A 25,726-nucleotide genomic window follows, 5' to 3' on the forward strand; every position below is an offset into this window, starting at 1 on the left:
CCTTATGGCTGATCAGCTGCACCATTCTGAGATCACACAAGCCTCACACTCCATCTCCAACGACCATGTCTTATTAGCCAGAGTCATTTTGAGCGTGAGGAAAATCTAACGGTGTGTGCAGTTTGAATGGAAAGTAGCTATTTAAGTAGCAGTTACTAGGAAATCAATGGCTGCCTGCCATGCCACCCATTTCATTCAGCGTCATTCTTTTTAAATTTCGAAGCAAGGAGCTTTATGGTATAAAACGGGATGCACTTATTTCCAGGGATTTCAGAACAGCGTAACAGATATTGAGTCATCGGGCAGGCGTGGCCTATTTGATAATCTAAACCTAACCGTAGTTTTTGGTTGTTTATTCGTTTTCAAAAATTGCTTAACTAAGATAATAAAATCTACCTGTATGACTGTTTTGTCCTTCATTATCCATTGTAGGTATGCTCCATTTCTTTTTTTGAAAGAGGGCGTTTTTCCAAGACCTCCAGAAACCCGCCCACTTTACGTCGTGGTAACAAAACTCCTGGAATTTCGTGAATGCCGGTATAAAACACAACCATTGACCACCATTGACCATTTGGCTGATGCTTTCATCCAAATCAACTTACAAGTAATATAGGAAACAACTGAGTGGTTTGGGTCTTGCTCAAAAAAACCAAAAGCACAGTGACAGCTTAGCAGTGCTGGGATTTGAACTCTCAACCTTCCAATCATTAACCCAAATCCTTTACGACTGAGCCACCACATCCGCTGCTTAGTTGTAATCTGGATTTGGTGAGACTTTTACAATGGGGAAAAGTGTTTAAATTTGTCAGAGATACCTCAAGGTGTGCATTGAACTGAATGTCGACTAGGGTTTTAAGAGTAAGCAAGAAGAAAAAAAAAGGGAAGAAAAGAAGCGGAGATTTCAGAAAACTTTTCATCCCAATCTACAGCTAGTGGTACGTGGAAATGGAAGTGGAGCCTCAGTGGTTAAAGCTTCAATTCAAACTACTGATCAGATGGGAGATCTTACCTCTGCACTGCCAAGCTGCCCCGATGAGTTCTTTGGCAAGACCCTTAACCGCTCAAGTGAATCCTTTTTCTATTAGAAGCTATAAGCTAAATAAACAAATGAACCACAAAATTGAGGGCTATCATTGCTTTGCAGTGGGTTGACAGTAAGATAGACGCTAAAATAGAAGCTGGTTCTTGCTTGCAATGCATCATGCTCAACTGTTCCACCACAAACACATTTAAACACTATTAATGCAACAGTAGGTGCTTCATGATGTGGACCATTCAAGCAATTCCAGCTCTTTATTTTTAAGGAGCACCAAGGTCACAGGTTTTGAGGCACTTCCCAGAATTTCTCTTCAATCTGAACTGCAAAATACATGGTGTTTGTCTGTACACCTGGCTCGGACATTAAGAGCCTTTTCCAATAAAGAAAGCACTGACAATCAACGGCTGTTTTCCCCAGACGCCTTGGCACCTAAAGCACTATCCTCATAGCCTGTATGAGTAGAGAGGAGGTGATTCCACAGTAGACCCTCCAACTAATGCGCCTTTCTAACAAAAACAACAAATAAACCGACCACCACCCTTCCCAACTGTCGTATGCAATATTTATGAGATGGAAGATGTGGGTGGAAAAAAAAAAAGGAAAATTTCTAATTAAATTAATGTAATGGGTTAAGGGTAAGAGAGGCAAGAGTACATGGTCTGAAATAAAAGGGGTGCTATGACCAGGCCACAAAGGGCCTCTTGTTAAGATATTAACTCCAAGAGGGAAAGCAGAGAGAGAGAGCGAGCACGAGTGAGTACGCAAGGAGGGATGGGTCAGGCCTCAAGCTGACGAGGCTGAGTCCTGGAGAAAGCAGAAACCGCCGAAATTCATTAGATGCGCTCTGGCAGGGCTGCCTTTTGGCACAAAGATAACGAACAACCACAGAGCCAGCAAGCTCAAGCTGTGTGCCTAACACACTCCCTGTATTTGTTGCTGCACACAAATCCTGTTTTCAACTGAACTGGTACACACCATCGCCATCCTCCTCTGCCATGTAGGATCCTACCAGACGGTCCTACTGGACCTGTATGTGGAGGTCTGCGATGCTAAAAGTCCCACGAGGAGAATGATGGTGCTCAAAAGCGGGTGCTTTGTATCCTTAACTGTGGCCACGTCAAAACAACAAGCAACACATTTTAAGTGTTCTCTTTTAAATGCAAACCGAGACAAAGCACAAGTACAAAAGTTGCCCCATGATCTATTAGAGGTTCTGATTTAGACAGGCCACTTCTGCTTTCCTGGCTATTTAGCTAGAGATAAAGAGATAGCCAGTTCCTGTTAAACTCTGAGGAAGTCAGAACTCATAATCATGCTTACAAGTAATGACTCCACACTTACTGCAGATTCATTTCATATTATTTAGATTTATCTCAAACCTGTGTGTGTGTGTGTGTGTGTGTTTGGGGGGTTGTGTTTAGAATCTAAGTCACTGATCAGTTTTAGCAAATCAAACAAACCGAGATTAGATTTGGTGCCAGAGCTTCCAAAGACATCCCTCAAAAAAAAGATCTGGCAGTCTCGAAACCAGTCGAATATAATCTCATTGTGTGTCTGCTGCTAAGAACGGTGTTTAAAACCTGTCGATAGGAAGACAGCACAGGGTTACGCAAAACTCACAGGACAGATACAAAAAAAGCTATTAGAAAAGGAGGGGAAAAAAAAAAAAAAAAAAAGGATAGCGAATATTTCCTTAAGATCGTTTTGAAAAATGTTTCTGGTTATGCAAGCCATTTTCTCCATGAGCCTGAATCGCACTGATTGATGACGGAAGCAGACTACCATCATTTAATCATTTAACATTTCTTTAATCGCAGGTCCATCAGTGGAGGATCATTATAAAATTGGAGAACAAGCCTTTTATAAAATCCAGCCATAAATTCGTTGGGCTCTTGTCAAACTGTTTCAATCTTAAAAAGGCTGCTGTAATCCGTCAGTCTGAAATCGACTTAGGAAAAAAAAATTGCAGCTGGAAATGTGGCCATGGTCACCATTTGGCGTTGACGTACGTGCACACAATGTCCCAACACGTCACACCGATCAAAACAGCTTCTCCGCCACTTTCAGAAGATTTAACTGAACAGGATTGTTGTGTCTAAAGGTAGCCACACCTCGATCTGGGAGCTGAATTAGGAGACGTAGGCCTTCACCTCATCAGGCAAGCAAACTCACTGCTGCGGCTTTTTTGTGGTCTTCTGACTGGTTATTAACAATCCTCTCTTGAAAAATGGGTCTTTTGCCGTCTCACAGTACATTTACAGTATTTATATAATTGGTAACCTTTTTTTCATATGAGGGTCTTGGACAGGATTAGAGGAGCAGAGAGCTGTCACTCGGCCAGTCCCACATTATGTGATCCTCTTGGCCAATCAAATCATCGGTGACTCAAAAAAAGATAAAGAGGCAGTTTTCTCTGGCACACTATATTCAGGGCTGGATTAAGAAGTGTATGCTCAGCATTAACGGAAAAAGTAGCGAGCGGCAGAGAATAGAAACACTCGATGCACGCTAATTCCCAAACAACTGGCAGATTAATAGTCATCGCTGTGATGAAGCGCCTGCAGTCTAACAGTAAGCATACGACAGGACGCAGCTTGAACCTCAAGAAATAAAAATCGGTGGGAATTGTATGAAAACCTGCCTTGCACCAACGTCTCCCAGGGTGCCTTCGAGGATGCAGGGTGGAGACAATGACGAGAATAAATGGGGAAACCTGAGAGGGGAAAAATGGAACCTGGGCTCAAAATCATTTAATTTATAAGAATAATTTAAAAATAATAATAATTTGATACAGTTTTGAGCTAATGAACTCCGTGACACGAAAGCGCTGAACATCCCACAGCCTACACAGAAGGAGCGTTTCAAGCCTCGTCCTGGAGCCCGATGCGCACACCAGCATTTTTAACCTCGGCTTGTATTTATTTTTAAATAAAACTAGTAAACATTCATGTGCTCGTTGTGGCCCTAATTTTAGCCTCTTGCCTGGGAGCAACAAAATTACACATACATCAGCTCAGTGGCCACAGGATGGCTGAAAATACACCCGGTTTGCCACATGCATGACTGGCTGCGAGGGAGATGGTGAGAGGGGGGGTGATTGGGGGAGGCAGTCAGGGCGACAATCTCGTTTAAAATGCAAGACACGAGACGAGGTGTGCTGCATTTAGCTGGACATTCCATTTGCAAACGTATAAAAACCTAGACAGCCTCCAGAAATAGGTGCAGCTCAGATGGATTCAAATAAATAAAAAAAAAAGCAAATCATAAGAGTCCAGGCTCAGAGATGGACAAATCAGTATCAAGTGCACCTGAAACAAGGAGATCTCAGGTCCTTTGTGCAATCATAGTTGCCTAGTTGACAGGAATATTCCTATACATACACACACACACACACACACACACACACATATCCATAAAAGAGAGAGGGAGGGGAGAAAAAGAAAAACCCTATTAAACACCCAATAAAATTATGAAGAAAAAAAAAAAAAAAAAAAAAAAAAAATATAAAGATACAAAACGCCAAGCTGCCGTATAACGAGTACAACGTGCAGACATGGACTTTAACCACACGAACAGAAAATAAAGATGTTAGCCAGACTACAGATAATGTCATTTCGATACGACATGACAGCAGAACAATATTCATAGGTGATTCACTGCCCAACAACAGGCTGCGCCACTTATTAGCCTTATTAGAATAGGATAACAATAAAGCTACACTGCGTCTCTCACACGGCAAACTCTTCCATTTCTTTTTATTAAAGCTCTTAACTGGCTAACTCTTTATTACATTATTAGCAAACACTTTTTAAGCCTAGTCAAGTAGGTTTCGTTGCAACCAATTCGGAACCCTGCAGCTTGTGGTGGAGATTTCTCAGGGTGGTGAGCTAATGAATTTATCATTTGTCCAGACATGAAAGCACAGGCAGACATCGTGGCTTGGCGTTCGAACACTCATTAGCTAAGCGAATAAAAAGCCCTGCTATGACCATGAGGAGAGTCATGAACAAGCAATACTGTACATTTAATGAGCACAGCAGGGCAAATCTAATTAGGCCATAACCATAAAGCAGTCATAAAGCAAGTCAGGGAAGAAAGTTATGATCCTGATTCCCGGGACAGTCAACGTCCAGATGGCCTAAACAAAGGCTTGTGAAACATGCAGAGCAACGCTGTGAAAACAAGAAAAATGTCACTGGGTCAAGACAAGGAATCCTTCAGCTACTTGTTTAAACGCACTGGAACGCAAGCATGCTTTCAGACACACACTAAATAAGAGAGGACTTCCTGTTTTTTGGCATAACCAGCCTGGCTTCCCAGAACACACTGCGAGATCAATAATGAGCCATCACACACAGATCTTTAGAGAAGAGTCTATAAAAAGAGCTGCAAAGTACAGGACTACCGCACGGGGCCATGTAATTCCTGGTTTTGCTCTGGACGACACTTTTGGGGGTTTTTTTTTCTAGATACACACTGTTAAAAGGAGTATACATGTGGGAGGATTGCTTCCTGTATATGCATACATGTGGCCAGAAAAACAGCAGGAAAAAAAAAAAAAAAAAACACAAAAGGAAATTTATCTGCAAGGACGCGGAAGGACGGCAGCGTTTCTGCTGACGGGACGCGTACGAGCGCATGCACACAAAAAACCTTTGTGGTTTCACTTCTGCTGCATCAGCATGTGGCTGCGATTCGACAATTTCCGCAACAGGGTGCTTATTCAAGATCAGTGTGATCTTAATGCTGGAACATTGCCTTTGCGTTTCTTGGAGGATGCGGCGGACGCAGGGATTTAGTATCATGCAACGCTGGCAGGAGGTGTCATGACATTCACCTGGAACAAACAAGCCACACTGTTCAAAATAATTACCAGAGCGAGTGCGTTATTGTCGACACAAATATCTGCACTGCATATGGCTTCATGGTGAACTAGGCAGAATTCTGCAGCATGATTTGCACTCCCCAAAAAAGCTACAAACCCAGACAATATAATAACAGCTTTATTTTGGAATAAATGCTAAACTGATCGTTCTCTATTCCAACAGTCTATAAGTGACACGGCGGAGGCTCTGCTGTGGGTAAACTCATGGTATCTTAAGTATGTAACCTAGTGAACCAGCATTAATGTATCCAATGTTAGAGATATAAGTACTTATGTACGTCGCACTGGATAAGGGCGTCTCCCAAGTGCTGTAAATGTTCTCATAGTTTAGCAAAGTTTACAGCATTGTCAAAAAAAATAAAAAGGTTTTAAATAAATAAATAAAAGAAATACATAGATATAGGCATCATGAGTAGTCTGTACAGACAATAATCCTTCACAGTGCATTGTTTTTTTTATCCAATATACTTTTAAACCTCAAAAAATTTTACAAATACTGCATAATATCGAGAAATTGTTTAACAAATCCTAGTCTGTGACAGTTACACGAGTTTCTATGGTAACAGCCACTTAAAGAAATAAGCCTGCTTGTTAACTGAATTATTTCCTGCACAAAATAGCACAAATTAACATAACTGAACCAATAAACATGTTGGCTTATGGGATCTCCTAAATTTAGAACACATCCTGGTAGTGGATCATGGGGATGGGGTAGCATAGAGGTTAAGGTGTTGGTCTACCAATCGGAAGGTTGTGAGTTCGTTTCCTACGTCCACCAAGCTGCTACTGCTGGGCCCCTGAGCAAGGCCCTTATCCCTCAATTGCTCAGTATAAAAAAAAGAGATAAAATGTAAGTCGCTCAGGATGTCTGCTAAATGCTGTAAATAATGTAAATGGATCAAGTGTTTAAGGCTCTGGGTTGTTGATTGACAGGTCAGGGGTTCAAGATCGCCCACTGTTGGGCCCCTTGAGCGAGTCCCTTAAACCTCTCTCTGTTATGGCTGATCCTGTGCTCCGACCACAACTCCGACCAGACAAAGCCGGGATATTAAGAAGAAAGAAGTAATTTGTGACACGAATAAACGGCAACGAAAGGAATTACACTGCTATGAAGGTATTCGGTGTCATGAAAGAGAGCACTTCAGTTCAGCAAGCACCGAGCACAGAGGCATGCACACTTACAAGGAGTCAAACTGTTACCAGCACAGGTCTACAAAACACACCTCTGTTCCTCATAAATCCAAAAAAAAGTATTAATTAACTAAAAAATAATAATAAAAATAATCTTCATGTTGTAATTTCATGACGATTGAAGAAACAGATAGCATTAGATGACCTCACAGATCACACACAAGACTCCCAAAGGCTTCCAAAAAAACATAAAAAATCAGGTCAGGACAAAACAAGGCACGGCTGAGCAGGTGAGATGTTCCCACATTAATAACGAGAAAGTATTGAGCTTGTCTGCAGAACTCAGCCTCCCTTTTTTTGTGCCAGTGAGCTTTTGAGTCGTTTAGCGGAAGCGTTTATGTCGGGGGGAAAACAGCGGCTGTGAGATGAATGATGATGAATTGCAGGCCTTCGACGGCAAAAATACTCCCTCAGCTACTGTGAATAAGCTTTCAGCAATCGTGCACCAGGTGCCATGACAACGAAGCCTAGCATGTGAGGTGCAAAATGAGGAAGTTACAGAGGTTTGAGGGTGGCTCCATGACTTCACACTTCCATCACCATCATACAGCTTAACTGTCACTGTATTACAGGCACAAGCATGAGGTTCGTTTTTGTTTTTTAACAGAACAGGTTATGGATTTTATACTTATAGTACTTTTTTATTATATAAGCAATCAACTTTGTTGCACAGAATGTGAATTGTGGTCTCTACACTAGCCTTGAGCTACAATGCACAAGTTGTGTTAATGGCTTTTTACTCGTTTATTCGCGCATCCAAACCTTAAACACTCAGTAATCAAATTCATGTGAGAGGTTAAACACAGAAATATTGGCAAAAATTGGTGATAACAGGAAACAGTATTGATGGTGCAGACTGTGGAATTTGGCTTTACTGGAGCTACACAAAAAGCTAGTGAAAGTAAAATAATGATGGTGAAGATGACGGTCACCTGCAGATATTACAGCAGACTGATGCCTGTAGATCACAAAATAACCGGTCGGGATTTTGTCAAAACATTGTCTTAAAAAAATGAAAATGGCTACCAAATGAAGTGGAAATTGATGCATGCGATCGGCCTTCTCAATAAAAAAAGGCATCAAACGAAATTTTTGACCTGTTATTTGTCAAGAAACTAACCGATAGAAAAAATAGGGATCAATGCAAGGATACAGAACAAGGACACCGACATCGTCACATACGTTACAGCAGAGATAAATACTTTTCGTTGCATATCCCAGCTTGTTGGGGTCAAAGTGCATACAAACCTACATTTTGACCCGTCGCAGCTTTGGAACATTGCTTTAATGGTTTCGTGTGGAAGAAAAGCCAGAGCTTCTTTCAAAAGCACATAACTGACCTCTGTATCACTACATCGCTCTCTTTACAGTTTAGCAGTCAGTAACGCACACAAAGATGAAAAGCGGCACGCGACTCGTGCTTTAGCCTGGAGCTAGATGCTGGAAGACTGAGTCAACAGAACAGAGCGAAGAGGTCCACAATATTGTGGGAGGATTCTGGGCTGCTGGGATTAACATATGGTCAGGTGATGAGAGGTTAGTCTACACTGATTGGGCAACTGCACCGGCCAAGGCAGATGCTGCTGCTCGTGTGCTTTGTGTACATCATCATGGCACTGACACAAAAGTGTGCTGTTTAAAACTGTGGAAATGTGTTTGAGTCTCAGGCTGGAATTAAGTTTAAGTGCTAAGTGTCAAGACACTAGCAGAAACAGCAGCTACACTGAACTTGCTCATTTCAGCATCTTCAGAGGAAAGCGTCTTTATTTAACAGTCACGAGTAACCGTTTTAAACAACAAACTTCTTAAAACTTTGTGGTCACGTTACAAGGCTGTGTCTCTCTCAGGACTTGTTGAAACTCGCGATGCAGTAGGTCTTGGCCATGTCTATAAAGGACTGAAGGCAAAATGCTCTGACGTTAATAGCAGGTTGCCCAGCTGTGCTGTCTCTAACCAGACCTGCTTGACTGCAATTAAAGCACACATCAAATGCACATTAAAGCCCCTACTGGTCCCAGGCACAGGGGAAAAGGCTTTTAGAAGCACAGCCTCCTCCTCGCCAGGCACGTTCCACCTGCCAAATGCTGCCTGTCATTTAATCAGCGGCTTCTGATATTCGTCCAGGCTTAATTTCATTTTGCCCATTTAAGAGCACCACAGTCGTATTTACAGTGAAAGACTGTGTACACGCCTCGTCAAGCCGGCGAGAATGGAAAAGAGGTCATTTTGCCTAGATGGATGGGTTTAGTAGACTGAATGCTTCAGGAAGACAGTGGGGAATGGGATATGAAGCAAATATGCAATCGTGGCTGCTGGAGAACGGGAAAGTACATCATCCTTTTTTCACACAGCCCCAAATGTTTATCCGAAGGCACTGTGCAGAGAGGCGGAGTGAAAAGCCAGCCAAAACGCTAAAAGCTCTACAGCATGCGAGTCGCATATCAATACACTTCAACAGCTTCCTCTCCGGTTCTTTACTGGTGCGCAAAAAGCACGAGCGGTTCCATGAAGCAAACGCTCAGCTATTCAACCCATAGCAAAGTATTCAGGAAGCTGGGAGGTCGGTTATACAGAACTGCTTTATGGTCAGGGGCCATCATTCAGCAGAGTAAAGTCCAGATACAAACCCAGCAAAGTGTTACAGCAGATCGCACCAAGAACTGGGGGGAAGGGAAAGGAAGGGAAGAAGAGAAAGAAAGAAAAAGAAAAGAACAAAAAGCCATAGAGCGCGGCTTCTGTGGCAGATCCGTGGTTTCAATACAACCAATCGCAATCTCACTAGACGAGAGACTAGCTCCAGGGCAGGAGACATCAAGATGGTGGAAATGGGATGTTTTAACCAACTTTTGTACAAAATTTTACTTTGTGCGCCTTTCTTTGTCTGATTAGTGAACTGACAACATGGCTGGTTTAAAGTGCTGATGAAAACCAAACGTTTTTCTACCTACATCAAATTCAAAACTGTGGCATCATCATCATCATCGACCATCACACTAGTCAACATTGGTAACATGAAGCATCACTACACTAGACAACAAAAATCACATAACAGTTAAGATCTCTAATGTAACTGGCATCATCGTTCGGATGTTAGTTTTATGCAGAATTTGATACAACTGCCCCTTGTCTTAGTTAAGCGACATGCCTTCTTAAGAGACACTGTGTTTCATATTTATGACTACTGGAGTAATAATTCCTTTATATAGCAGTCAGTATAACAGTTAGGAGTGCTGAGTCTGTGCTGCCAATCAACCTGAGCCTCGGGGAACTTCGGCCTGCTCAGTACACATCCATCTGCACGCTGCCGCTAAACTCCTGGAGTACACTAGAGGACACGTCACAGACATTTATATGCACACAGTAACTCGGTGGAACAATTTGTGTGATATTTTTGAAATCATATTTATTTTTTAATATTAAAAAGCAGTATTTGTAACGGTCTGCTGTCCACCAACACTGACGGACCGCTAACTATCACTTTAATCCAGTGAGTTTATAAACCATGGAAACATTACCTAATTTTCTGCCACAAAAATAAAAACTTTATAATTCTTTATAATAAACTTTATAATTCTCGCTTTTTCACAATACAGAAAAGATTCATATTTGGTCTGCCTGCCTCTCAACGAGAAAGTTGCTAAAGGAAATGGGATGTATAAATAGCTTTTTTTTCCTCTCTCCAGAGAAGAAACTATCCTGAATCAGCAATCCCCTTCAGCTGTAAATGAACCTGTTCTGAACAAAGCTGTTATTGTTACGCAGACTTCCTCATTCTGAGAGAAGAAAGCGTACAATTTAAACCCAAACAAAGATATAAAGCAGTGACTTATAAGGGAGCTGCTCTGGTTAATGGCTTCCAGGGAGTTTGGATGATGGTTGTGGGGTGGGGTGGGGTGGGGTGGGGGTGGGGTTGGGGGAGTTGGGGGTGTGACGGGATCCATTTTGCCAAAGCTGCACCCTATAATTTTCAATCGTCCAAATTGCAGTTCTGAGAGGCTGTTAAAAAAAAAAAAAGAGCTGATTTTAGAACAATGTGTACTACAGTATGATTTCAGATGGCAGAAATACTTTCCGTGCGATCAGTGCGCTCTGACCTTCTGTTTCCTGATTTATCTGCATATTATATAAAAGGCCATTTGTTGAAATTGGCATGCAGCACAGAGAAAAAAGAAAAAAAAAAAAAAAGAACGACCTGAAAATGCGACTTGAACATCTGCGGGGTTTTTATTTAATTGAGCGGGATTTTCTGTGCGCTATTCTAGTAGAAGCAAGGCAACTTTGTCTTAATGGACAGACTAGAAACCACCGGTTTGACCAAAAAAAAAATAAAAAATCATCTTGTATTTTGATCTGTTTAAATGTTCCAAATATTCTTATCTGCAACTGAAGTCTGATTTTACATGGGAAAGGGAAAACGTGAAAAGTAAATTTTTAGAAATGTGGAATTTCTGGGGTTTCTTCACACCAACGTAGTGTGTTCCTCTATATATATATATATATATATATATATATTTGTATTCGTTTAGAAAACATTCCTATTCTGAATAACATTCATTTTCGGTTACTTCTCTGGGCAGCGGTGGCTCAAGTGGTTAAGACTCTGGGTTGTTGATAGAAGGATCAGGGTTCAAGCCCCAGCACTACCAAGCTGCCACTGTTGAACCCTTGAGCAAGGCCCTTAACCCTCACTGCTCCAGTGGCGCAGTATCATAGCTGACCCAGTGCTTTGGCCCCAATCTCCAAAATTGGGATATGCAAAGAAAGAACTGTGCTGTAATTTCCCCATTGTGGGAAGGATAAAGGTACATCTTATATTATCTTACGGTATAAGTGACACAATAAAGGCATATAACATAACATGATCATGACTCAATCATCACTCACCTCATAAGACCAGACGCATTGCACCCCGGCAAATCTGCGCACGCAGCGTCCCACTTCCACGTCCTCGTGTGTGGTGTACATCTCCTGTAGACACTGGCGGATGTGAGGCACCATCCTGCGCAGTACCTCGCGGCTCATGATCACGCCTGGGCCTCCCATGCAGAAGTTCTCGCCGGGCTCGAGTGCCAGCTTGCCCAGCTCGTCACGAGCACCCATTCCTGTCTGGCCCAGGAAAATGGCCTCGCTGCTGTTCAGGCTTCTCAGGAAGCTCTCCAGGCGCTCGCTCTTGATGTAGACGTCGTCATCGGCACGCATGAACCACTCGAAGCGGTCCAGGTAGTGGTCGTGCATGTACTTGAGCATCATGAACGATTTCTTCTGTGGAGGGTAAGAGTCATCCACGTTTTTGAGGGCCACGATTGGGATGGGAAGGGACGTGTCCGAGCCCTCGCTAGAGAAGAATTCCACTTTACCTGGAATGCTCTGAGCCCAGGTCCTGCCCAACACACAGACGTGACCAGATACAGTTAGAAAACATTTTCTTTTTTGTTTTTTTGTTGTTGTTTTTTTTTTTTTTTTTTGGGGGGGGGGAATAAATAAATAAATAAATAAATAAATAAATAGAAGGAAAATGAATAAATAAATAATCACATACTTAAATAAAAACAAAAGAGACAAATGGCTCAAATCCTGTAGTTGATCTTTTGTGTGTGTGTGTGTGTGTGTAGAAAATTTATTTCTAAAGCCAAAAAAGTGACAGTAGTTTTGTTTAGTTCTGGTCAGCATCGCCATGTTGTGGGTTTCTGAAAGCAGTAAATTACACAGACAAAGGGGTTTCAGTGCAGTTCAGAGGGGAGTCCAGATGGGGACGGTTGCGAAATCCAACCAACACTGTTCAGGACACGCAGCTGGACGCAAAAGCAATATGAACCACTGGTGTACGGAAAAAATACGTACCACCATGAGGAAATCAATGGAAACGTATTCTATTCTGTAATTTGAAATAAACAATGAGGTAGACTGATCTCAAGAACAGCCATGCTTTTCTCTATATTTTGGCCTTCTGTCCGCACCGAGACACCGGTTCTCTCTGGCAAAAAACTGAAACCCCTCCCGAGTGGAGAGATCTGAATACAGTGCTGAAGGTTCGAGTGAGAACACAGACATTCAAAAACAACGAGGTGTTTTTAGTGACACGTTCAGCAAAATAATTGTTTGAAGGAAATTCCCTTCGCCACAGATTCTTATGCTTGCATGCATGTGCCTGTAGGGATGTGTAGGGAAGTGATGTCAGACGTAGATGTTCAGGGGAGAGAGACAGACGGGGGAGGGAGAGAGAGAGAGCAAATTCAAATGAAAATGCAGTTTTCAGCTCTTTTGGGATTAAATGTGAAAGTAACGGAAGGAAATCATTCATCAGACTTGATGCAGGAATTTCACTCTTAATATGATGTAAGCTACAATGAAAGGAAATTAAATAAATAAGAGAAGCGAGAGAGCGAGAGAGAGAGAGAGATCTATGGATAAGGCATGTAATTAAGCGGTTGAGGGACCCGAGACTAGCTTTGGGCGCTCTGGCAGTCTCAGTGTGTGAACTCAAGCTTCCGGTCAGTAGAACACAACCCTGACCCCGACAATAACTAACCAGAGGATGCCTTACATAGCCCGATCTGGTGAAGCTGGCAACATTTTTTTCCTCTGCTGTGGTAAACTTTCCCATGAGGAACAAAGATTGTGCTGCGGCGTTAATTTTTCCCACGTGGCGCTGCGGGTGTGTCTCAAATAGAGTTTACAAAAATAGCGTTGAATATGGATGACGTCTACTATGAAAACCACTTGTTTCATTTTGTTGAGAGAAAAATGAACAAATGAAGCGGTATGAACCCTCCAGAATAGTGTCTCTCATGTAACAGAGTTTCACTGCTCACAACACACAAGCATCTGAGCCTCATGAAGACCTCAGTAAGGAGATGTTGAGTTTCTACCCAAGAGTGGCAACTCAAGACTGACCGAAATCTAGGATCCGATTCAGAAAACTGAGCAAATGAACCCAAAATTAATTTTGCATCTGAATACAAGCCTAAAGAATTGCTTAAGAGCTTGTTTTGTACTTAAGCCAATGCTTTAATTTTTGCTTTAAAAAGCACACAAAGAGAACACAGGCAAAGAGGAAGAGAAAGAAGAAAAAAAAAACATTATAAAAGCTAAAATGATATTAAACCCATCACTAGCTTTTGAGTGCCCTGTTCACGTCAGTAACCTTATGGGAAGAATCAGCTGCTGGGGTCAATCAATGTTTATGCAAATTAAGGTAACAAATTCCCATTTTCTAGTTTTCTTTTGGAAACTTTTTTTTATAGCTGTCGGAATATTCATGTTTCCCATTCGTTTGTTTCTGTGACATTACGTAGAACGAATTTAGCCCTTTGTCATAATGACTTGATGCACTTTCATGTGTCACTGTGGATAAATATAGCAGTTCCCACTTTAAAGCAAATTCCTGGGCTTGTTTTCATTCTCATTCCACCCCTGACCAGCCCAGCTAAATTACCATACATTTGCAACTACAGAAGGGCTTCCAGAAAAGGCAAAAAAAGTCTCCCTGGGACCTTATGCCACCAAGTGGGTTTGACCTGTGAACCTATATATCTATACCTGTTGTTATCTGAATGAGAAGTACTAAGGAGTTCACCGGTGAAGTGGCACGGTGTGTAGCGTCGCCACCTCACACATCCTGAGCTCAGGATTCTGTCTGTGTGGAGTTTGTGTGCATGTGTGGGTTCCTCCTGGTCCTGTGATTCCCTCCAACCTCTCAGAAGGCAGAAGTGCAACTCTAAACAGTTCATAAAAGGTGAACGTGTGCATTTTGTGTGTCGTGCCCTCTAAAGGAATGAATACGTTTCCCACCTAGAAACATATTGCCACATCACTCCCAGTGCTCCCTGGAGAGCTTCCACATCCACTGTCCCACATGCCCAAGATGAAGTAGTTCTGGAAGATGAATTAATGAAGCAAAAAAAAAAAAAAAAAAAGCCTCACAAAGCCAGAGCTGTGTCTTTCTCGATTTCTTCACTAAGGTACACGAGGGGAAAGTTCCTGTAAAAGCACGTCAACAACACATGCACATGGAGACTATGAGACCTGATGGAGAGGATCATCTGTGCGTTTACTCTTTTCTTTTCTGAGAAATAATAGCAGCATGCAGTTTACATCCCCCCCCTGTGTGTGTGTGTTCCCCACTCAGACTGATGTCTGTGGGCCACCGCGTTGCTCCATGTACCCCGTCTCTCTCACACTCACCTATGCGCCGCCACCGCACGGTTGTTCAGGTACTTCTGCGCGGTCATGACGCCGACGAAGAGGAAATTCTGGCTACTCAGGACGGCTTTCTCGGTCGGCAGCATCCCGCTGCCCTGCGCCGGCCACCTCACCCCGGCTCCGTGGTCTCTCCTCAGCGGGCCGTTAATGCCGCAGCCTCCGCCGCCGCTCGCACTGCGCCTCTGCCCGGCTTTCTTCAGCTCCGTGGCGCGGGGTAAAATCAGCCTGGATGCCAGAGTGAAACCCACCACCAATCCCAAAAGCACACTGAACCATGCTCTCCGACTTCTGGCTGCCATTCCACCAAAACCTCTCCGTCTTCCCGTCGTGTCAGTGTGTGTAGGGCTGCGTGTAAACGTGTGTGTATGAGAGAAAGCGTAGGCCGGTTTAAAGTGAAGCCCCCCGCTGTAACCCCGGCGCTCTCTGTCTCATGGTAACAAACCGTCTAACTGCCTCTAAACCTGCCCGCGGCTTTCGCCACGTTCCCCTCTAACTACGTCCTCCTCCGGTTACCCATCCAACCTTCAAGCATTCCTCGGTCGAGCTAAAACAAATTACAGCCCTCAGGCAAAGGATTTACGGCGTCCAGGCAGCGAGCAGCGTCCCCATTCTCCCTGACTAGCTCGCCATTGGAAGAGCCATTGAAGTGCTGATTGCTTCGCAGCGACGCGGCTGCTTCTTCTTCTTCTTCTTCTTCTGCTGCTGCTGTGTGGGTTTTGGAAAGAGATCGGACACGTAATGGTCACAGCGCCGCCCACCGGAATGCGAGTAAACTCTGTGTTTAAGAGTGAACTTCGTGTCCTTCGGGTCGATGTCGCTCCGTCTAACAGAACTGAACCGATGCCAGCGTTTTGTTTTAATGAACGTGTAAAATAATTATTAATACAAAGTGACAACAGTGTTTTTTCCTTTTTATATATATATAGAGGAAATGATAATATAGGTAAAAGATATTTATAAAGCTATTTAAAGAACCATTTACTTTTCAACAATGTCCACACATCTCTGCACTGCTATAGCCTTATATTTATTTACTGTACATATGTTTAAATATACCTATATATTACATTCTGTACATGTTTACATGTATATATATAAAACATGCTGTACATATGTTTATATATATATATATATATATATATATATATATATATATATATATATATATAAAAACATACTGTACGTGTTTACACACACACTAATGTATATATATATATATATATATATATATATATATATATATATATATATATATATATATATATAATCACTGTACATATGTTTAAATATACCTATATATTACATTCTGTACATGTTTACATGTTTATATAAAATTACATGCTATAGATATGTTAATATATTTATATGTAAGCAGCATTAAGTGAGGTCCAGCACTGATTTTAAGTGAGGAAGCTTGGGGTGCCATCAGCTTTCCAATTAATCCCAAAGGTGTTCAGTGGGTTGAGCTTAGGGCATGGGCCACTCAAATTCTACCACTTGGCAAAATGTGTGTATATGGACTTTTGTTTGTGCACATAGGCATTGTCATGCTGGAGCAGCTTTGGACACTTTTGTTCTGGTCAATGATTCTTTATAACTCCCATCTCCTAAAGGATACCTGCCATGTATGAGGTCAGGGACAATGAATTTGATGTTTGATTTCACAATAATGGATATGGCTGCAAGAAGCTGTAGCTGGTACTGTAGATAGATAAGACAGTAACTCTAGGGCAGACTGAAGGGCACCAATGGTGAGGAAAGCTGTCGAATTGAAGAACAAGACCTTAAATTGAGAAGTATAGAAATGCCAGAAAGCTGAAGCAAAAGCAGTCACAGTACTAAAACTTTGCAGAACATGTTCTGGCCAAACCTTTATCCTCTCAGAAGGGTGAGACAAGACCATGCACATGCTCTGATAAGCAAATGTGGGGGGACTGTTGACCTCTACTGGAAATATTGTTGAGTAATGAAAAAAGATTTTGAGCAATTTCTTAACCTAAAAGACATGGCCTCCTTCCAGAACTTGTGCCAGAAATCTCTGAAGCTGAGGTTACTATTGTGGTTACAATTAAACTTTATATCAAAAAGGCTGTAGTAGTAAATGAGATTTAGCTGAAAATGTAGGAGACACTGAACAAGACTGGTGTTGTGTAGCATGGCTCTTTAATGATGTATGGAGATCTGTGGCAGTACCTTTGGACCAGCAAACTGGAATGATGTTGCCTATCTTTATAAAAAAAAGAAAAAAAGAAAAAAAAAAAAGAACAAAAAACAGATTTCTATAAGGAGTGTTCGAATTAAAAGGGTATTTACTCCTCACCCTCCAAAGCAAAATCTATGCCAATGTTCTGTAAAGGAGGAGACTCTGTCTGATAGGTGAACCGAGTATTAAGGAGTAACATCGCAGGTTCCACCCAAGCCACAAAACAGTGAACCAGTTCTTTACTTTTACAAAGCACAGCTTTGTCAGGAGTCATGTGAGCATGCCAATTTAGTCTACACCTTCATTGTTTTCAGATGATTAGGTTCATTTAGCAACATTTCAATTAGGACATCCAACATGCACCTGAACATTTCACTGCTCAGTGTGAAGCAGATCCAAGACTGTGATTAGCTCATAGAAAGCAGTGAGATGTTCCTTTCAGTGTAGTTTAAGTACAACACAAATCAGGCAAGTTCTACTGGATGGAGACCCTGGACCACCCGGAGGATAATCTTCGGTTGGACGGGAGTCCGTTTCAGCCTTGTACCACCCAAAAAAAAAATGGAAGGAACATAAATTAATTGCTATTGTTTTTATTGTTCCTTTTTTTTCTATTAGGATGTTATTATTCAAATAATATCTTTATTATTGTTGCTAAATGGTATCCTTCATCAGGTACCAAACAAAACATAAAAGTCTGACACAGCAATCAAGGACAATTTGTCATTTAAATATGAATTCATTTTGTAACAGCTGATGAATATTTATTATATAATGGATACATTAGCGTTATGGACATCTTGCTAGTATTACATTAGATGAATTTATTAATAATTATTATAAATAATGATGAATAATTTACTTATTTGAACTGAACTTTTACTTGACTAAAAATGTTAGAACTTTTCAGAAATCAGATCACATACACTAGGAAGATAACAATAACCTTTCAGTATACTGTACCTTTAAAAGGATCAGGTAACTTTATATATTCATGTGCTAGTTGTGATCTCCATCTAGTGGTGAAAATGCTAGAGTACATCGTCAGCTTTGAGTAAACCTTACACAATTCACTGTATTTACATTGCTCAAATTCAGCCAAAGACCATCATTGCAGTAAAGCATTTTTTAATCATGAAAAGTTTACAAGAACAACAAAGACATTTGATGGTAGTTTACAAATGTTGCACTCACAATTACAAGATTTAGTCCTTCTATGAGGCCACGTGCTTAACAGAACCATTTTGCAGGTTCAAAAAAATAGATTTTAGCCAATGGAAATATAGTACCAGTCAAAAACGTTTGGAGACGACTGATAACGGAAGGAAGGGTTTTCTTTGAGGACTAGTCACGCCTAAAGTAAAATATGAATGAAGACATTATTACTACAAAATGACATGGGATTGTGCAGTGAACAAGAAAAAGCACTACATTCAAATGAATTATTAATACAAATGTCTTAATACATATTGAATCTAGTGTGTCCAAATGTTTGATTTACAGAACAATATTTTAATGTTTTGATGTATTTGGGTTCACACACACACACACACACACACACACACACACACACACACACACACACACACACACAAACACAAACAAACTGAAACTCATCAGCCAACCCCACTGGACTGAGTACCTTTGATGAGGAGGCGTCATTAGAAACCGTCACTTACTCACATGGATAGATTCTACAATGAGCCGCTATGCATGTACGCAAAAAAGTCTGATGATTACTGCAAGCCAGACTACGTCAAGAGAATGCATCTTAAAACTGCACCCTTCTTCATCAATCCTTTTTGATGTAACTGAGATTTGAAAACATTTAGAAGGTCTGAGAGAAATGATATATAATTTAAACGCCTTTTGTAAAATTAAAGATTCATATTAATCAATATTACTGATCCATGAAGAGTGCAGACAGTTTCAAACAGTTACTTGTGGTGTTCTTATGCATTAAGGGTCAGAGGTGACCAGAGTTACGTCCCTCTGACCTCCTTTAACCTCATCCTCCAGCTGAAGGTCCTCTTCTGCCTGGTCTCCATGAGCAGGTCCCTCCTCCATCGCCAGTCAATGGATTATAACCTACACAAGCACAGACGCAGACGCACGCATGCAGATGCACGCACAGACACACACAACAACACACAACGTTAAAGTCCTTGAACATGTAGAGAACAAAATTCATCATTACAATTTAATTGTAAGGTGCAATTAAATAGTGTTGTGGCAACACTAAGACGCAAAAATTCACAAAACATGCCATGGTCAATAAATCAATCAATCAAAAAAGAAAGAAAGAAAGAAAGAAAAAGAAAGAAAGAGAGCCATACAGTTATAAAGATCAATATTTACTGAAAAAGAAATATTGAAAAAATCAGGCAAAAAGTCAAGTAATCTACCAGTAATCTAAAAAAAAAGCCTGTAATCTACCCGAACCTCGTCTGTTCTTTTCTATTTCTTTAAATCCTGAAAGTCCAATGATTTATTTTTACTATTTCTGAACAAAATTAAGCATCTATTCTAAGCAAATAGTTTAAAATAATATATATTTGTGAAGATGAAAGCTGCCTAGCCATTAGTTTGGGTATAAAGACATGAGTACGTTGTAATAATCGGCACAGACCATGTTAAAAAGTCATAATTTAGGCAACAATCTTACTAAAAATTAGCCTTTATAATTTTAGTCAAAACTTACTAACCAATCAATGGCAGCAATTTAGAGGTGAGAGAAGAAGAGAGAAAGATTGCAGGAACAGAGACATAGCACTACTGTACTTTTTTTTTATTCCGACACAAGAAAATCACGTTCTCTGGTTCGCTTTGTCCCGTTGCATTCAGTGTGGATAATGTGGAGAATGTGTTATTTTCCCTTTTCTTGAAAGTGTTTAAAACAGTGCAACAGTAAAGAAAATCCTCAGGCTGGTGTATAACAGATCAAGCGTCCCACACTACATAGCCACTGAGTAACAACTTCTTCCGAAATGTATGTTGTCTCGAACCAGTCGTGTGGTTTTATAGCTGTTGAGACTAAAGCAATGCATTGAATCTTTACACTCTTTGTGGGAAGTGTTGTGTATATAATAAAAAACGAACAGCTGGGTGTTATTTACCGCTGCTCCGAAGAGACTTTTTGTCCGTCTTGGGCTTCAGGGCTGTGGTGTTAGTGGACACCTCATCGTTGTTCTTCAAAAACCCAGAGAGAGGACATGAGCAAATTAAAAACCTCAAATGTTACATGCTTTAATGATACAAATGTCCTCACTCTCTCTTAGAGTAACTCACCCGATGAAGTCGATTGTTTCCTTTATAACTCTTCCCTTCCTTCATGCTCTCCCATTGCTCGATTTTTTGTCGTCTTTTCTCCTCCTCGAGCTAGGGGATGAAACAGAAGTATTAACTACTCAGTGACTAAGGCAACGTGAAATATTGAGATACTGACGTACAATTACATATTTGAAACCCATTAACTCTAAAAACACTTGTAGTGGAAGTCTATATGTCTTAGTAATGACAAAACTATTCTCAAATAGCTTTAGACCACGGCGCAGGTGAAAGCTTGAATCTGATTGGTTAGAAGACTGTTTAAACAAAGATAAATAGAATCGTTGATATGGCTTTGGAGTGTATAATTTATGGAGTGTCTCCAATGTTAGTGCTTTGTAATAGTGTAACACTCAGACTCTTAAAGAAAGAGGACATTTACAACATTTGAGACATTTCGAAAGGGCAAACATGTTTCATAGCTGCTCATACGGTTGATATTTTATCTTGTAATCTGGTGTCCTCTGAAGGAGCCTTCCTCATGTTGTCTCTAGGAGTTCACCTGACCACTGTCGCCTCTTGCTTACTCATTAGTGATTAATGTACATTTGATCATTTATATATTTCTGTAAAAGGCTGCGTGGTTAGTGTTATTGTTAAAAGTGCTATGCAAATAAAATTTAACTGACATTAACTATATTGAGTTCTGATCTGTTCTTACACCCGAAAAATTTGCTGAAATTCATCTACACATCATACAAACATTAGGTTGAAGAATGCTGGAAAATCTTTTTGAAAGCCAATCAAATGCTCACTCTCTGCTGTTTCTCTTTAAACTCTGCTGCTCTGGCATCCAGTTCTTCTTGCATTCTTCGGCGTGACGCCTCCAGAGCCTCCTGACGCATTACCACGGACGATGGGTCTAGAAACAAAACAAAACTAGTTTAGTACTTGTTTAGACATTCTCACATTTCCGGAATAGCTAAAAACGTTGAACTTTATTCTCAGCACTGACCTTGACTGACTGCTGAAGCTGAGCTCAGGTTCAGGCTGGGGCTCTTCTTACTGAGATACTGGATGAGGAAGTAAACTCCCACACACAGGACCAAAAAGAGCCATCCGTACTGAGAAAGTAAAGTGGCAGCTGCAGACAAAAAAAAAAAGGATGTGACATTAGATGTACTGTGTGAGGCAAGACGTCCCGCATCAGCATTAAGTTTCAGTTGAGCTGGGATTTATTTTAATGGGTGAGCTCAAAATAAACTAGATTTGTAAAGTTCGTCGCGACTTTGATGTTGGCTTTGATGGTGCAAGTATTCGCAAAGGCCGGTGCTTTTTGGAGGCGAGTGGACATAAGGGTCAGTGTTACTTTTGGAGGCAAGTGGACAAAAAGATTGTGAAAGCTACTGGACCGCTAGGGTGCCAATACTTTTGGAGGCGAGCGGACATGAGCATGTGACGTGATCCAAATACCCGTGAGGAAGTTCCCCTCATTGTGCTGAGTGTTTTGATGTGTCACATGTCCATGTTGTGCAAATTTTTGATTTCGCTTATTTTGGGGGGTGGGGCTACACGTGACGTTGAGTGTCGTCACCAGAATACCCGGTGGGGTGCCAATACTTTTGGCGAAAAGTGCCTACTGAGGATTTGGACATTTCATGTCAATACTGCAGTCATTATGGGATTCTACTTATTATTATACAGCATAGAACACAGAAGAGAAGCTGTGCCTGAGCTCTGCGCACGAGAGCTTAGAGGAATTTTAAGAATTCCATATTCAAGTCTATGGGATGTTCGATCGTCGACTACGGGAAAACTGAAAGTTCCGTCTAAAGGGAGTAAGGTCCTAAAGAACCTGTCCGAGTTTGGTGTAAATCGCTCGAAAACTTGCTGAGTTATAAACCTCCAAATTTTATAACGGAAGTCTAGGGGAAAAAAAGGCCACTTTGAGCTTCCGTACCGGGAATGCCGGAATTAATCGGGCTGAGTGTTTTGATATACGTTTTGATGTGCACAACATGGGCATGTGACATATCAAAACACTCAGCACAATGAGGGGAACTGCCTCACGTGGATTCTGCTCACGTCACGTGATGTCATGCAATGCCACATGAAAATCAAAAATGAGCACAACATGGACATGTCACATAACAAAACACTTGAGGGGAACTTCCTCAAGAGTATTTGGATGATGTCACATGCTTGTCTCCACTTACCTCCAAATATTTTGGCACCCTAGCTTTCTGTCCACTTGCCTCCAAAAGCAACACTAACCCTTATGTCCACTTGCCTCCAAAAGCACTGTCCTTTGTGAATACTTGCACCATCAAAGCCAACATCAAAGTTTGTCGTGACAAACTTTACAAATCTAGTTAGCACTGAACAGCCTCATTTTGGGAAACGGCTCCACAGACATCTGCCTGCACACATAACCACGAGCTTGCACAAATTCCTGCCTTTCTAAACTGATTAATCTGCAAGCAGTTTGTCTCAATCAAGGGATGAGCGCAAAAGAGGAAAGCATAGAGGAAAATGTGGCAGCCTAGTGTTTAAGGTGTCGGGCTACTGATCTGAAGGTTGTGAGTTCAATCCCAGGTCCACCAAGCTGCCACTGTTGGGCCCCTGAGCAAGGCCCTTAACCCTCAATTGCTCAGTTGTAAATGCTGTAAATGTAAATAAAAACACAGCCAAAAACACACCAAGGGGCGGGACATGCAACAAAACCTTAATTGTTATGTACTAAAGCAAGGAAACACCATATGGAGCAGCTCTACATTCTTTATTAATGGACAAAGCAACTCGTTTGCATTCATGAAACCCTTATAGCGTTGTTACGTTGTATAAACATTACAGCCGGATTTCTGCTTTTCCTACCAGTTTACAGACAAACCCCGCCCGTACTCTGGCTCACAGTATCCCCTGCCGTGATTGGCTAAACGCGTGTACGTACCGCTTTAATAACCAATCGTACAACAGAAAACAAACGCTACGTGTCTAAACACAGCTGGGGTAAAACACTGAAGCTAGCTAAAGTAGCCGATGACGCTGCTTTTTTTTTTTTAAAAGCTTTTTATTTTAACGATTGCAAATTTATTAGCCAATATGTTTTTAAACTCCATGTAAGGTTTATAAAGTCACAGGGTTGTCTGTAATTGTTGTTTTTATATACTAGTATTTCGTTAAAGCTATCTTTAGGCAGACTTTAACTCAAACTGTTAACCAAGTCCAATATCGTGTTTACATTTAATGCGTTTTATTTGATTAATCCGAAGTAAATAACAGTTTATTTACCAGTTGACTGAATAAAACTCAGATCCTGGTTCTTCAGATTCTCATCGGCTCCGGATTTTATTTCAGCATCGCCGCCGTTTGCCTCCATGTTTAGCAGAAGTTACACTATACCTTAGACGATTATATTACGTGATTATTTCCCCATTTTGATAACGTTTCTATAAGAGAAATTAGCGTAAACCGCGATAATTTGCTAACTCGCTAAACCAAACCGGATTTCCGTAGACTGGAGGATGGCGTCATCAGAGTAGTGATGGCCGGTTCGTGAACGAATCGTTCTTTTGAACCGGTTCTTTTTAGTGAACTGGATGAACCAGTTCAGCAAATCGGACTGATTCGTTCTAAACATTCGTTCGCGTCTTGAGTCAGCGCTGATCCACAAGTTACTAAAGTGACTCACTTTCGGTCATGCCTGACAGCCCCTCCGGCTCTAAATAAACTCATATCCCGGAGTATATGTAACTCCTGGGGGCCGTTTCAGAAAGGAGGTTCAACCAACTCTGAGTTTAAACTTGAACTCTGAGTTGACAAACCCCGAGATGGGAAACTGAGTTTTCGGTTACAGAACAGCTGAAAAGAGTTAGTTTTATCAACTCTAAGTTGACTGACTCTGAGTTAAGCGCGTCATTATCAATGGAGCGCAGATATAACGAGTCACCATGGCAACAGCGTCAGTCAAAAGAAAAGTCTGCATATTTCTCGCCAGCAGAACCGGAAGTGCTTATGGAGGATTGGAGAATTTTAACACGTATTTAAAAAAAAAAAAAAAAAAAGCAACACTGCTGTATAAAACAATAGTGGATTTAACATCAAATTTTAAAAGGTGTATTTTAAAAAAAAAATAATAATAATATATATATATATATATATATATATATATATATATATATATATATATATAAAATACATTTTTAAAATACACCTTTTAAAATTATAACACAAACAAATCATCCTGCTGGCGACTTTTTTTTGTCAAAAGCGACTTTTAATGGTGTTTTTGGAGACTTTTGTGGTGTTTGGAGACTCGAAAGCACGAATCACTCTGCAGTTAGGCCTACTGTGCTCAACGAGCAGCGGGTGCTGCCGTGAGCCCCTCTCCCGTCCAAAAGCACTCACAGGCGGTCAGTCTCTCAGTAGCCTCGCGCTGCAGTCAGAGCAGAGAGGAGACACGCACCCCTCCGCGTCCAGGCTGCAAATGAATCGCGCATGCGCATGGCCGCCCCGTTCCCACCCTGGTTTACAGAGCGGGCTGTAAATGTAAATGTTTCTTCACTTTTTCTCACACAAAAATAAATCACTGCATTTAAATTGACTCACGACATAGCTCTCCATTCACTCTAGTCTAGTCTCTTGTCAAGTTCGCTTGTGCCAGCTCTCGCTAGTCTGTTATCATCAATCTCGATTTACATAGGCCTTTACTACAAAACCCCAAAAGTCTTTTTAAAGACTAATCCCACATTTTTTTTAAGATTAGATCAAATCTCAGCCCTAGCCAGTATTTTTTTTTAAAACTGCTAGGCAGTAACTACACTTAGCTAAAAACCACACACGCGACTAAGACACACACACACACACACACACAGACGAAGGACTACAATCGTTATGTATTAAAATAAATTCTGAATTGTCTGCAAAATAATTATTTTGT

The 25,726-nt window shown here is 41.1% G+C and overlaps 2 protein-coding genes across 2 annotated transcripts in view; both read right to left on the reverse strand.

The window, feature by feature from the left end:
* Positions 1-16,000, reverse strand: part of chsy1 (chondroitin sulfate synthase 1) — a 48,934-nt gene extending 32,934 nt beyond the window's left edge. The window contains exons 1-2 of the mRNA XM_060884280.1: positions 15,300-16,000; positions 12,000-12,495 (exon numbers count right to left, since the gene is read on the reverse strand). Coding sequence (XP_060740263.1) covers positions 12,000-12,495; positions 15,300-15,616 — 813 coding nt within the window. The 5' untranslated portion in view covers positions 15,617-16,000. The remainder of the gene's footprint in view (positions 1-11,999; positions 12,496-15,299) is intronic.
* A 2,631-nt stretch (positions 16,001-18,631) lies between these two features.
* selenos (selenoprotein S) lies at positions 18,632-24,323 on the reverse strand. Its single transcript, XM_060884292.1, has 6 exons — positions 24,079-24,323; positions 21,803-21,931; positions 21,603-21,709; positions 20,809-20,898; positions 20,637-20,709; positions 18,632-19,608 (listed from the first exon to the last, which is right to left on the reverse strand). Exons 1-6 carry the CDS (start codon positions 24,164-24,166, stop codon positions 19,529-19,531), a joined length of 567 nt encoding a protein of 188 aa, XP_060740275.1. The 5' UTR covers positions 24,167-24,323; the 3' UTR covers positions 18,632-19,528.
* Positions 24,324-25,726: the final 1,403 nt, after the last annotated feature.

Source organism: Tachysurus vachellii, chromosome 1, assembly GCF_030014155.1.
Source record: "Tachysurus vachellii isolate PV-2020 chromosome 1, HZAU_Pvac_v1, whole genome shotgun sequence".
In the NCBI taxonomy this organism is placed as follows: Eukaryota; Metazoa; Chordata; class Actinopteri; order Siluriformes; family Bagridae; genus Tachysurus; species Tachysurus vachellii.

Excerpts from the sequence above, each read along its gene's own strand:
- selenos (XM_060884292.1), bottom strand. The coding sequence starts at position 24,166 with ATGGAGGCAAACGGCGGCGATGCTGAAATAAAATCCGGAGCCGATGAG. Across the intron at positions 20,710-20,808 it reads GAAACAATCGACTTCATCGG|AACAACGATGAGGTGTCCAC; the intron begins GTGAGTTACTCT and ends GGGTTTTTGAAG. Across the intron at positions 19,609-20,636 it reads AAAGTCTCTTCGGAGCAGCG|GTTATAATCCATTGACTGGC; the intron begins GTAAATAACACC and ends GTGCTTGTGTAG.